This window comes from Perca fluviatilis, chromosome 16 (assembly GCF_010015445.1).
Source record: "Perca fluviatilis chromosome 16, GENO_Pfluv_1.0, whole genome shotgun sequence".
Taxonomy (NCBI): Eukaryota; Metazoa; Chordata; class Actinopteri; order Perciformes; family Percidae; genus Perca; species Perca fluviatilis.
In genome coordinates, this window is record NC_053127.1 from 26,224,178 (window position 1) to 26,238,876 (window position 14,699).

The window sequence follows — 14,699 nt, forward strand, 5'->3', positions numbered from 1 at the left end:
GCGACTCTTACTGCTGGTTCTTTTAACAACCGACTGAAGCCTTTATCTACACCATTTTATTACTGTTCCTGCACGACTCTGTCACGACTACCATTACTAGTGAAAGACTAGCAGAGGAATGAACAAAAGCACCGCTCCATTATTCTGCATGGATGGAAATGTTAGGAAAAAGCCTATCCCTAGAGTATTTATAACCCTAAAAGTAATGTATGAGCCACAACAGAGGTTTAATAATCTGTGAGATATGCAGTGTTATACAGTGGTGTGCAAAGCCTGCATGCGCAGCACATGTTGCTGACATACACCATTGAATTGAACAAAAATGTGAATGCTTCATAGATTTCAATGATAATCAGAGTTACGTTTGATTGTTTCATGACTTCCAACCATATGGTTTTTCATACTCTTTGAGAGAGGGGATCATAGTTTGGACAGATGAGATAGATGGGACTTAGGGAACATACCGTTTGTGTGCCTGCATGTTTATGGTGGTATGTGTGTGTAAGGCAGGATGTGGAGAACAGCATCTGTAGTCTGAAGTGACTCTGGACGAATGCAGAAATGGGCCCTTTTATGGCTCCAGGTCTCCTTGTACTTTTGAGACACACTTGCATGTAGTAAGGATGAATTAAAGCAAGAGATTTCTCTTTGTATTGATAATAAATTTATGCTTATTCATACAGGTCAGATAAGGTCCCAGAATTGCGGTCAAAATTGCATCCGCCCATTGTTGCACACCCACAAAGCACGTGAAGCACACACAAAAGTACAAGTTGTCATAGATACTGTTTTTCCAATATACATATATTTCATGATGTTCATCAATATAATAAGACATTGATAGATTTACACTACAATTATTTTATGTACTTTAGGTTTTCATTCAGTCTCCTCTTCTTTACGTTGAGTCAACCTTGTTTAGTTTCTAATCCCATACCAAATGACAGCACAATAAATCTATCAATAAATAAAAGCAAAGGAAAAGGAAAAAAAAGTAAGATAAAACTGAGCACATTGCCCATGATCCTCCAGTCCTGTCCCTCCTGTAAGGCCAGATGACCAGGGGCAATATGGGCCTTCATCCCAGAAACCCCAGTCCCAAAGAGAAATCAAAATCTTTCCTCAAAAATAAACGGATTTAAACAAAAAATATATCTTGTAGATACAAACGGCAATCTGATGTAAACTGTAGAATCATTCTAAGCATTCTGGACAATTGAAGGTAAAAATACTCCTTTTTCCCCATTAACTTCCAATTTTCTTTACCTTTACCAATCAGTGCTTACATACAAACAATTCAGTGACATCTGGAGTTATTACTAAATTGATGCAAAAGAAAATCACAATATTTGGTTCGAAAATAAAACATATATTAAGTAGAATATTGTACAATTATAGCCATCCAGTGAACATTCAGAGACTCAAAAGGTTCCCTCCTTTTGCTGCATTCATCACATTTGGGGGTGACGGTAAACGTTGGGGAACATTCCCCACTCTATACATATTACATGATGCTTTGTTGAAGGATTGGATCTTCTGTCGGTCTCTTTCTTTCTGCTCGTTTCCTTCCAAGTTTGAATAACAAGTTCACAAGTTATAATTCAAACCTGGAAGAGGGTCCGAACACTTTTTCCGTGTTGGCATCTTGCATTTTGGATCACCCCCAAATGACCTGAACACAGCGTTAAGTTGAGATCACTGAACAATTCTTGAGGTTGACACATAAGACAATATTCTCCACCGAATCATGTTCCCATCCCACCAAAATGAATGAATCACAACAGAAAAAAGTGCCACGGTGTTAAAATATATACGCACTTCTTTTCATACAGACAGTAAAGCAACGGAAAAAGAGAGCACTCACTTCATTTTCACTGTCATGACCAAATTGGTTGAGCACTCACAACAGTTGGATTCATAGATAACACAGAAGCCCTACCCCAATCAGTAGTGTTATTTCACTTCAGCCCACTGTGTGGTTAACCCCTGCACGATGGCTAAAAGGACCACATTTGTAACCCTATAATGATTTTCTATTGCCAAAAACCCAATTCTAAACCTTGCTAATATAGTTTTGTCCTCATATATACTTGGGAAATTGCTAATACCTTAAACCTGAGGATATAGGACCCCCTACCCCCCAAAACACCCCCATATTACAACACCAAACAATGCAGATTTTTTATAACGTTTTTCTAGGTTCATTTTAAATAGCTATAGTTAGTTCATGTATATTTTCATTTTAGAACTTGGCAGCACTATGGAGACAAAGAGGAAGAGTTGTGCTATTATTAGTTACAGGATTATGTGTCTAAAAACCTGTTACAGATCAGAGGCTCTTCAGACCTGGATAGGCATTGTTGGGGCAGACTGTATTTGAGATTTGAAGCATGTTATGTTTTGGTTTAACTTGCATATGTTAGAATGGCACACTTAAAAGCCAAACTGACACTATATAAATAGTGTGTAATAGTTAAAAGGTCCTGTAATCTGTGGATAAATAGTGTAAGGGTATTAGCTATTTAAAACCGACTTGGATAGTTTGGATAACCTGTTTCTCTCCGCTTGTTTTTGATGGCAATTGGCAGCGTAAGCATGGAAATCTGGTCTTTGGTAATCTTCTGCAGTTTACTTTTGCTCTGTTTGGAGGAAAACATGGGACGGGGAGGAGAGGGCTTGTTAAGGTTAGGGTCCTTCCTAATAGAACTGGCCGGCAGATCTGTAACCTGTCTGCTTGTAGTGGTCAAGGAAACAACGTGCCCTCACTCTGAGATTTAAGCGGCCTAATCTGTCAGGATAAACCGGGGATATTCCCAACACAGAGCTATTCTAACACACGCACGCATGCACACACACACACACACACACACACACACACACACTGTAGGATTCTCCAAAGGGGGGCAGGGGGCAGGTTGGTCTGATCAGCTGGTGGGAAAGATAAAAATGTTGAAAAGAGACAAAGCTACTAAGGCTTTACACACACTTGTTTTTGAAATATTGTTGGTGATTTTGTGGTCTTCAAATCTATTCAGTGACTGTAGCCTACTGTAAGATCTAAAATCAAAACGTATACATTGTAGGATTGACATTAGTGGCAGTAGAGCATAAGCTGAGTTGCTTCCTGTTCAGCATTTATTAATGCAGGCCTGCATACTTAAAAATTGTCCGTTTCATGAGACACAGATTTCACTGAATCACTGAATTCCAACAAATTCCGATCTTATATTTAGCACAAGTAAAACTCTGTAAATAAAGACCTTCTAGAGTTGAAAGTAAAATAGTTTAAATCAAGGACTTTTAGGTGTATGTCATCTCATGTTCATGTGTACAAGGCCTTAGTTTGACAGCGCGTTAAAAAACAAGTGCATCATATTGCCCTGCTCTCCTGTCCATAAAGTAGCCAAAAGGGTAGTATACACAGGAGTAGATGCCAGAAACATGTAAAAGAATGTTTTAAGACCAAACCAGCTAGGGCACCAATGAAAGAAATAACTGCAATAAGAATAGAAGCCTCTCCCTTGTTGCTTGGCAGTGTATAACGCACAGAGCTGAATTACAAAAAACACACCAGACAGAGGTAAAGAGGATCTTACTGCTGTGTGGCAGCAAATAGTACTGATTGCACACTTCCTCTTTACCTGTCTGTTTCACACAAAAATATACTATAATAAAAATAGAATCTATTATATTTAAAAAAGAAAAAAGGCCTTAACTATAGGGAGAAACACTGAGACAGAACCACTGCGCTAGCAAAACACTCTTCTTAAGAGTGCTATGTTTTGAATAATTGCTTCTCACGTTTCTTGTCGCTAACTTTTGACAGTGAATTACTGAGCCTACCCCAAAGTTGCTGACCTAAAACTCAACTGTGAATTTGACAGTTTCCTCATTAGCCTCTGTCCATGTTCCTGAATTAGCAAATAAGGCTGACTTGTCTCTTTTTTGTATGTGCTCTTCATGTGGAGAGGTTTTGCTGCACGAGGATCTCCTTTGGCCAGGCTATTGACCAGCCAGACAGCGCCATCAAAAACAAGGTTGTTTGTGCATTTTAAACAGATTCCTTCTCTGCAGTCAGCCACTCCCCCTACACAGTCTAAAAGTGTGAGGGTGTGTTTGACTGGAACTATTCTACAGTAACTAACAGAAGTGACTGGAGACTAAGGCTTTTCAGTATCCATGTAGGTAACAGGCCAGTAATAATTAACCTTTGCTTTATGGAAATGAATCAATTCACGCAATGGCCCCGTTTTATCACCTGGCATTAGAATTGTTGTTTTTTTTTCAAGTCCATATCCACAGTTTGACATTAATGACATCTCCACAGTATACTGTAAGTGTAATGTTAAGATAACATCACACCTATTACAAAAGAAAGTAATTCGGACTGAGATTGAAAGTCTAATCCCTTACAGCTATTAACTATAACTATTTTCTCCTATGGTTTGTATGACCGACGTTTTTGACACAAGTTTTGTCGCCTGTATTTTTTTTTTAAAGATACTTACACTTATATGTGCTACGGTAAGACCATTTGCACTAGACTGCAATGAAGGAATGTTTTCGAAATAAGACACTACGTAATATTTAAATAAAAAAGAAACATCTACAGACATTGGTCCAACTGTACTATGGCAGTTTAGAAATTAGCAGAAGACATTGAGGTGTTCAAGCATGCCGACAGACAGAAGAGGGGTTAAGATGTTAAAGATGAAAGTTATTAGAGTGAAATGGAGAAATAGAAATGACACAGATACTGGGAGGATCAGATGGAAAGGGCTGGGAAATGATGATCACGAGGGATTAGTTGGACAATTCATGCATTATTTGTATGTTTGATCAATATCAGTGAGCGTTAACTCTCTCAGAAAGCCAGCAAAGAAGCTAAGACTTGGACTCATTGATGGCATCAAGTTACAGAAATCTGGAGCTATAGTAAAGCTGAAGAAGTTTTGTCTACATCATAGTTACATTTTGTTGTAACTTGATGATATTTTCTAAGTACAAGTTTTAGTTATCTGGCTTATTTTGGACGTTCTTAGTGGACACGAGTAACACAGATGAACTCGAAAAATCAAATGGTATTTCCATTGTCAAATGGAGACTAACTCCACTGTGCAAAAATACACCGAAAAGAGAGAGTAAGCAGGGGGGCGGACAGATGATGATAACATGCAAGATACACACTTTGATTAATAGGCAGTAGTTAACGCTGAAGCATACGTAAAATTAATACAAAAATTAAAAAATACAAAATGCACACACACACACACACGCGCACACACACCTACAAAACAGTATATATCAGAATAAAACTCTACAAAGAACTATATATATCAGTTATGTAACAATTATCGCCAATCTTTGTTTCCTTTTCTGTTGTTGCATCGTCACAAGTGTTTGGTTCTCAGTATGGCAGGTTAGAAAAGCCAAGAGGACCCAGAAAGGAGACAGGGCCACACACTCACAGGACAAATATTGACAGGGGTCCAGAGGCGAGGTGGTGGAAGTGGGGGAGCCATGGGACCCTGAAGGTTTAGGTGTGTTATATCGAGGCTAATCGGGAGATATACATAATAAATGAATTATCATGGTTAATTTTGTAATCAATTTGAGGGTGTTTTTTTTCTGTAGCAAGGAAGGATTAGACTGGGGTAGGAGCAACTCTTCTTAGGTGCTGAAGTACACTGAAGAAAGAAAGGAAAAAGGAAAGTCTCATTCATAATGTTTAAAATATGCATACGTTATCAAACCAACAATTTGTCAACAACTTTCCTAGATTTCAAGTTCATTTTTCATTCAGGGACATGCCTTATATTATACATTATCTATGTGTAGAATATGAGAATCAGCTTTTACAGTTGATTAAGTCCATTAAGATAACAGTGAAAAATCTATGTGCACAAAAAAGTTTGAAGGATTCTTACCAATAATGACGATGAGGACAATCACGCATATCACACCCAGGATAATCATCATCTGTAGTCAGTGGATTTTCAGAAAGTCATTAGAAAAGCAGTCAAATTTGACCACAACTACAGTAATTGTAAAGCAACTTCTTAAAAGCACAAGAATCACACCAAAATTTCCCATTTCCCATCCGTATTGTTATTCATTCTTTTTTTTCATTCGTCTGCAAACAGGGACTTCTAAGGCTGCCTTTATACACACACAGGTATTTGCTCTTCAAGTAATCACGTCTGCATGTCCTCACCTTGGCATTCTTCCACCAGTATTTATTCTTCAGTTTTGCAGCGCTGGTCTCAAACTGAGAGGCTCCAGCCTGCAGGGCGTCAGCCCTATCGTCCAGTTCTGACAGCTTCTGATCACGCTCCAGGACCTTATCCACGTTTACACGCATGATATCCACCACCTGGGGAAAGACACGCAAAGCAATGTAGTGAAATCAGCTATTAAGATACAACGACTCTGTGTGAGGGTCCGGACAGGATGGAGCTGGACCTGGACAAGGATTATCATTAAATGTTGTTTATTAAGTTTCACGTCAAATTATGGTTTTATGTTTGAAATTTGTATTGTATGTGTGCAAGCAGAGAAGATTAAGTTACCAGTAATTGGCCAATGAATGATGCTAAAACCGTAAATGTCTACATCTGAGCCTGACAACACGACTTTGGGTTTGTAGAGACGCGTGCACTCACCTCATCCACTTGTGCCTGTGTCTGCTGCAGACGACGGTTGCTGGTGAGGTTGGGGGGCTGATTCCCTCCATCTGCAGGGGCTCCGGCTGGGGCAGACCTAATGATGGAAAAAATACAAATATTTCTTATACAAAATACACATACATCACAGGATTTCTTTTTTGAGAATGATTGCAAAACAGAAAAATCAAGTAGACAATAGTTTGGCTTGAAAAATAAATAATTGAAGAAATAAGAGAATAAGACTGCTATCAGTTATTAAAGTTAATACATTTTCATATTTAACCATATTTCAAATGTCTTCTAGCTAATTACAGAAAAGTACATTTACATTGTTGCAATGCTTAATTATGTGTCTAACTCTGCCTGCCTGTTAGAGTAAACTGATGTAATGTTGGAATACAGATTATATATGTCATATACTACACTCATGTCCTATTAAAGATGTGTACCTTGCCCCACTCCTGCTCTATGATATTTTATATCTGTAATCCTACGTATCTTAGGAAGGGGGTAAAGCAAAAAAAGACAAATATTTGTTGTGGGGTGATTACAAATATATTATTTGGGAGACCATGTGCTGTTTTTACACACTCAGTTAGTATATTGCTCACAGATTGTAAGGTGAATTAAACAGTGCTTGGAGCTAACAGATAATGACAATGTCACAGAGACACTACTGGCACTTTGCTGTGTATAAAAAAAGGATGCAAGAGTGCAAACAAGAATTTATGTTGGAATGGAATTGTACATCTCATCCAATTTGTAGGATTTGGAAGATGTACTGTGTTCCAAAAATGAGCATTTCCAAATGTTAGTGCTGGAGAGTCCAGATAATTACCTTCTATTACAAAGAGAATCAACTACTGAAGGTTTTGCAAATGTCAAATTGGTTTGTCATGTCGTGTATTGCTAATTATGTTCCATCACGCCCCTGTTGTTGATTGTGTAAATCTTACATGATGGATAATGAAAAACCTGTATTGAGTGTTAGCTTTGGGGTACACAGCAAAAACTATAGACTAATCTGTATATCTCATGTAGACAAATCATTAGTGATCCAAGAGTTCTCTAAAACATAAAGCTCAACATCATGTAACAGCTGAGCCACTACCTACTTAAATAAACACAATATCAAAATGTGTCAGATTCACCAAATAGGCATTATTCTCCTAATTCTAAAGGGTATACTTCTTAAATGTTAAAAAAGTAAAATGCATCCTAGAAATGCACTTTTAATGTTTTTTTGTCTGAAATGCTGTCAATTTAAAAGATACAGACTCCACTAAAGTGAAAATCGTACCCTGCATTTCATCATTGAGATGCAGAATATGCAGCATGCACAACAACCACACAGAGCAGGCACAAAAACAATTTCAAATCATTTTAAACGATATATGATATAAGATATGATTCTCTCAACCTACCAATATCAGTTAACCTCCAATAATAATATGTGCCCATATCAATTAAGTCTTAACATAGTCCCTGAACATTAAATCTTAAACACTCTGCAACTCGATATAGCAGCAGATACATTAAATAAGCAAATGGAAAATGCTTAAAAGGCTTAAATTACTTAAATATTGCATGCAGTGTTGAGTAGTACAGCATGCTAAATTTAGCACGCTGTATTGCTGTCTATCAATCCAGAGAAATCAGTACGATTAGACAGTGAAACTGTTTCTAAAATTAGAAAGTGAAATTGACCAAGGCTGTAGTATCTTCTGGCAAAGTTACCTTACCTCATCTACTCTACCAGTGTGAGACAAAACTCTGTATAAAGGTCATCTTTACACGCTCACACACACTATTCCCGTAACAACAACAAATCCTTTTGAATAGTTGGCCTAAAGGGGCTGGTGGTCTCTGTCAGCTGACAACCAGCCCTAATAGAAACTGCCAATGTAAAAAACCCAAGGCTACCTGTGGGATATATATATATATAGTGAATTATTATTAGTATAAAGTGAATTATTATGTGTCTCAAACAAAGATATATATATATATATATATATATATATATATATATATATATATATATTGTATTGCTTAAAAATTGAGAGTTGTTATCATTCTACAATTACTGTGTTTACTAGGGGTGTGACAATACATTGATTTTGATTGATGTATCGTTACAAACTTCAACGATCCAATATTATCGATACAAAGTGAAAATATCGATACATATCGTCATCTATAAGATGCACCTTTATTTGGAAATTCCCACTTTAATTTATTCTTTTTATTAAAAAGAGTAGTTTGTTTTTAATTGAAATGTCTGGAAGAGCTTAGTAATGAAATTGTCAAATCATATTTTAGTTGCTTTTTGTAAATATATAAAAATGTAACTTATTGTGCTAAATGGGCTTATGTATCGTCTTGTATCGGTCGCAGGCCCCTGAATTGAATCTAATCGAAATCGTATCGTGGCAGACTTTGTGATATCAGCAAATATTGTATCATTGTCCATAGAATCGATATAATATTGTATTGTGATAAAACATGTGATTTACACCCCAAAGGCTGTGTTGGATAGAGAATACTGCCTAATATTAAACTACAGTATATAACATCTATGTAATTACTGTATGCTTCTTTTCACTTGCCAGCAACAAGTATCACCACAGAGGTGTAATGTGTGCAGCGGTTCACACCATCAACACCTCTGAACTGGCACCCCAACCAAGTCAACCAGCATGAGTTGCTAGTGCAGCGACAACATTTCTCCCCCGCCTCCACATCCTGTTCATACAGCCTACTGCGTTCAATGGATGGGCAAACCGCAAGCTCCACAAACAGGTAGGCTCACTACTTCTAATCTGTGCCACGTTAGTGCATAATCTTCATTTTTTAATTAAAAATAATAAACTGAATTTGGTCTTTACATGCTTCATTGATGCTGTCAACACATATTGGTGGGGAATGTAACCTGGTGAACCTACAGTATATCACTTGTATAAAAAACCCACAAATGTCATCCTTTTGACAAAAACTCTCTCTGCTAAGTAAACATTTTCTTATATTGCTGATAAATTTGCGTGTGGATGTAACTACATGCAGAGAACACATACTTCAGTTTCACCCTAGTACTCCCAGAGCCTAATAAGGGACAACATAAGAACAGGATTGACAGGAATTCACTTTTTAATCAAAGATTAAAAATACAAAAAGAAAACCTGATTTGATAAAAACCTAACATATTGGATTGGTAAGGTTTCACATATGTCTCTCTACAGTCCACTGCCAATGTCAGGTGTGCCATGAAAGCTAAATATATTCAACCCTCTTTCAAGACAGAGCTTATAAAAATAGTCTCGCCATGTGGTTTCCAAAGAGGGCTCCTGCGACATTGAAGGGTCTGTGCAAGGTTTTCAGGGGTCCCTGATGAAATGAAAATGACTCATTGGAACACTTATCCTATTTATCCTAAAAGTCGACATATAGATAAATAAATAGAATATCATCAAATCCTTTTACATTTGATTTTATCTATCTTCAAGGCTACTACTAAAAAAAAAAAAAAATCTATTCTGTTTGTTTGGTCACTGTGATGCTGTCTGAATTTGAGCACTGGAGAGCGACATTTCAGCACTGGACAGCGCCACAGCAGCCCAGACGAGGAACCGTCTGATCCCAGCCTCACTATCCCATTCTGTTAGATGTCACTGAACTGGAACCTGACCCAGAGCACTCACTTCTTTCATTTCTGACCGTATATACACAGACACACCAGGCCTACATAAGGTCCTGTAAGACATCACGTTTCCCGACGAGCACGACCGGCCTGTAAATACACTGGAAGCCTACCACACACACCGAGGGCGGGGAGGTTCCTCATGGGGAATGGATTTTAAACACTTGGATGAACAATTACAACCAAATGTTGGTGACAATGTAACTAATACAGCCCACAAAGGGAGTGTTAACAAATATGTCGCCCCAATTCAATGACATGTCGTGTGTTGGCACCATGTTTTAACTGCCTGCTATACAAAAACTGACAGCCGAGGTTGTCACGGCTATCGTCCCTTAGCCTACCCTTTATATATCTGTATCAGTCGAACACAGGAAGGGCAAATAAGGCACAAGAAGAGGGACATTTAAAAGGGTTCATTTGCCCCTGAAGGCTCACACAGCCTGAAATATGGTGAAATATGTTATATAGCTGTCCGCCCTCGCACGACAATCGACGACATTCAGTAGAAGGCTAGGCTATCCCCACCCCCCGCTGTGGGTTGCAAATATCACGTAAACTAGGCCTAAGCCTACTTCAGAGCTAATAATATCATCGTCTATAAGAAGGTCTGTAGAGTATTCGTCGAATAATGTCGACGCTTTAAATGTTCAACACGGTGTCCTTGCTGTTTCTTGAATTAGCTTAATCGTCACCTGTGGTTCAGCGACGCAAAACGAAGGCCTGTACATGTTCAATAAGGACAAAAAAAGGCTTTATTTTATACGACGTTTTCTTCATGTGGTTTTAATTAGCCTGTGGGTAATCGGACAGACGGTGTCCTTTTCAAACCAAACCAGTCCAAACTGGAAAAAAAAAATGCGTGCGTGCTGGCTCCGGTAGAAGCAACAGACGACTAAATAAAAGAGGCACGCGATAAACACAGAGCTCGTTTATCGTCACCGTGTAAACGCCAGAAATAAGGCTGTTAATAATGTCTTTAAACCCGATAAACCCTCCGTCTGCTCCAAGGTTAGGCCGACGCGTTAGCCTCTACAGTTACGTTTGGGTCATATTATCAGAGAAATAAGCTCTGTAAAAAATAAATCCAAAAAGCAGTAATATATACACCAATGATATACTAACTAACGTGACTCCAGTGAAATGACCTCAGTATTTGATGGAAAAGACACACACGAGTCTATATTCAGACACCGTTAATCCGAGATAGCACGCCAACATCAGTCGTGAGGACGAAATTGGAATTCATTATCCGGATTTTAAAAAGAAAAGAGCTTTAAACGATTGTGTACTCACATTTTCCTGGTAGTATTAGCTGGACAGCTGTGCTGAAATCCGGACTGGAAATGTTAGCGCGGTCTAAGTGGCTGGCAGATGGATGTGGATTGCCTTCTGCGCTCCTCTCTACCCTCTGGCACCCTTTGGTTGGTTATTGTGGCGTTTCCCTGCCTATATAGCCTAGGAGGAGCACTGGCTTGTATATCTGCCACTGAGATGTGTCCCCTCGCTACAAAAACCTGCTTTCCTCTCCCTATTATACTGTACGGAGATGCGGCACCTGCAGGCTAATACTGGAGCCCGGCGCTGTCAAGAGTCCGTGCAGTAATGAAGGTGTAATAAACAGCCGCCTGGATTAGGTGGACAAAGATGGCTCGGTGACGTCAATCGCGGCGAGTTTCATGTTGAAATGGGTGACCGGATCTTTCAGACACACCGATTTATCACCCAGGTCGCCGCTGTTTTAATCTATATATATGCTGATATTGGGGCACACGTATATTTCCTTTACATGCATTACATGTCATGATCACGCGTGGGTTTAAAGCTTCAGTAAAGGAGCTTATTTTTATTCCAAGTCTGTGTGTCAACAAAATGGCGTTCCTCGAAGGGGGCGTGTCGGCCTTCGCAGTAGGTGTCTGATTAGCTTTCATAGTAGGCTACATGTGGATAGGGATGTAGTGGAGAGTAAACCCACCTCAAAGCATTTTACCAACCTTTTGTTTAAAGATCAGTGTGTCACTATTATTTCAGGCTGGTACTAATCTGCATTACATTCGGTAGGCTTATGTTACTGTAAGTCGGATATACTGAATGTGAGGAATAGGGTCTTTTAAGGCACGTGTCATTAAGTTTGTCCCTTGGCCCCCTTCCTGCTCCCCGAGGGAGGTTCTGGAGTTTCCCAAGCAAAGTAAAACAAGCAAACGGATCATACCAAAATAACCCAATGGATTTAGATTGTGTTCTTCTAAATAGATGATTCATACTATATGATGACCCGTAATATATTTTTATATTTATATTTTTAGCCTTCTCTCTAAACATCTGTCTAAGCCAATAAGGAAATACATACACATGTTAATTAATAGTTCTTAAGTTGTTGGTGTGAATTAAATTTCCATTAAATTGATTTATTAAAATTGATTAAAATATTTCGGTGCTGATAGTGTTGTTAATATATACTGTATATATACACTCACCTAAAGGATTATTAGGAACACCTTACTAATGCCGTGTTTGACCCCCTTTCATCTTCAGAACTGCCTTAATTATTCGTGGCATTGATTCAACAAGGGGCTGGAAGCATTCTTTAGAAATGTTGTCCCATATTGATAGGATAGCATCTTGCAGTTGATGGAGATTTGTGGGATGCACCTAAAGTGTGCCAAGAAAACATCCCCCACACCATTACACCACCACCAGCAGCCTGCACAGTGGTAACAAGGCATGACGGATCCATGTTCTCATTCTGTTTACGCCAAATTCTGAGTCTACTATCTGAATGTCTCAACAGAAATCGAGACTCATCAGACCAGACAACATTTTTCCAGTCTTCAACTGTCCAATTTTGGTGAGCTCGTGCAAATTGTGGCCTCATTTTCCTATTTTTAGTGGAGATGAGTGGTACCCGGTGGGGTCTTCTGCTGGTGTAGCCCATCTGCCTCAAGGTTGTGCGTGTTGTGGCTTCACAAATGCTTTGCTGCATACCTCAGTTGGAACAAGTGGTTATTTGAGTCAAAGTTGATCTTCTATCAGCTGGAATCAGTCGGCTCATTCTCCTCTGACCTCTAGCCTCAACAAGGCATTTTCATCCCCCAGGACTGCAGCATACTGGATGTTTTTACTTTTTCAGACCATTCTTTGTAAACCCTAGAAATGGTTGTGTGTGAAAATCCCAGTAACTGAGCAGATTGGGAAATATTCAGACCAGCCCGTCTGGCACCAACAACCATGCCACGCTCAAAGTTGCTTAGAGCACCTTTCTTTCCCATTCTGACATTCAGTTTGGAGTTCAGGAGATTGTCTAGACCTGGACCACACCCCTAAATGCACTGAAGCAGCTTCAATGTGATTGGTTGATTAGATAATCGCATTAACGTGAAATCTTACAGGTGTTCCTAATAATCTTTAAGATGAGTGTATATACAGATACTTGACTGGTATACTGTATATCCTGTTGGTGTACATTTTCATAAAAAGTCTTCATAAATCCCACTGCTTGGATAGATTTTTGAATGCTAAATACAGCGTCTCTCATAAAAAGTGTAAATATAAAATGTTGCATTATAATCACACTGATGTTGGGGGAGATACTTTATATTGTGTATATTTGTTTTGTGCATCCAAGTGTTTACTGTTGTGCTGGTAACTAACACTGGAGCAATCCCTAACCAATCACTCAAACATCCAGTTACATAGCCAACCTACTAAATCTCACTTGACCTTACTTGACACATCAATTTTCTTTCCGCGCAGCTCGAGTCCCGTTGGCGCAAATAAATTACGCAGGCTGAAAATCTCATGTGAGTTTGTAAATCAACTCTCAATCTCACCACTCAACTCTTGCTTGACCAAATACAGTGTGGCTGTTTTCTAGAATAGTTTCTTCTTCCTTGTTTAGTGATAAAAGAAAAGAAAACGTTCTTCTGTTATTCTTTGCATTAACAATCATAACCACAATATGTTTCCATATGAGGCTTTTTGTTCATTCTTTTTATGATTACGTAAGTTGAATAAATTCACAGATGGAGGGGGAGTGGTGGCCTAGAGGTTAAAGAAGCGAGCTTGTGATCCCCAGACCGACAGGATAAAATCTGTGTGGGGAAAGTGAAAGAGCAGCGCTTGTCCCTCCCTCATTACCGCCACTGAGGTGCCCTTGAGCAAGGCCCTTAACCTCCAACCGCTCCAGTGGCCAGCAGATCAGACTGAAGTTGTACTGGGCAGCTTCCAGGTATGAATGCGGAACTGTGTGATTGTGACAGATAGTTGCAAATGAGAATTTGTTCTCAATCGACTTACCTGGATAAATAAAGGTAAAAAAATATATATATATATATTTACTG

General features: G+C 38.8%; 1 protein-coding gene across 1 annotated transcript; it reads right to left on the reverse strand.

Moving 5' to 3' along the window:
• Positions 1 to 641: 641 nt before the first annotated feature.
• Positions 642 to 12,017, reverse strand: vamp2 (vesicle-associated membrane protein 2). Its single transcript, XM_039777601.1, has 5 exons — positions 11,656 to 12,017; positions 6,663 to 6,759; positions 6,215 to 6,373; positions 5,928 to 5,979; positions 642 to 5,687 (listed from the first exon to the last, which is right to left on the reverse strand). Coding segments are annotated over exons 1-5 (327 nt in total). The 5' UTR covers positions 11,658 to 12,017; the 3' UTR covers positions 642 to 5,670.
• Between the last annotated feature and the right edge of the window lie 2,682 nt (positions 12,018 to 14,699).

Bases quoted from the DNA above. Each gene is read 5' to 3' on its own strand.
- vamp2 (XM_039777601.1), bottom strand. The intron at 6,374-6,662 runs GTGAGTGCACGC...GTCTTTCCCCAG, and splicing joins CACAGGCACAAGTGGATGAG to GTGGTGGATATCATGCGTGT. The intron at 5,980-6,214 runs GTGAGGACATGC...CACTGACTACAG, and splicing joins ACTGGTGGAAGAATGCCAAG to ATGATGATTATCCTGGGTGT.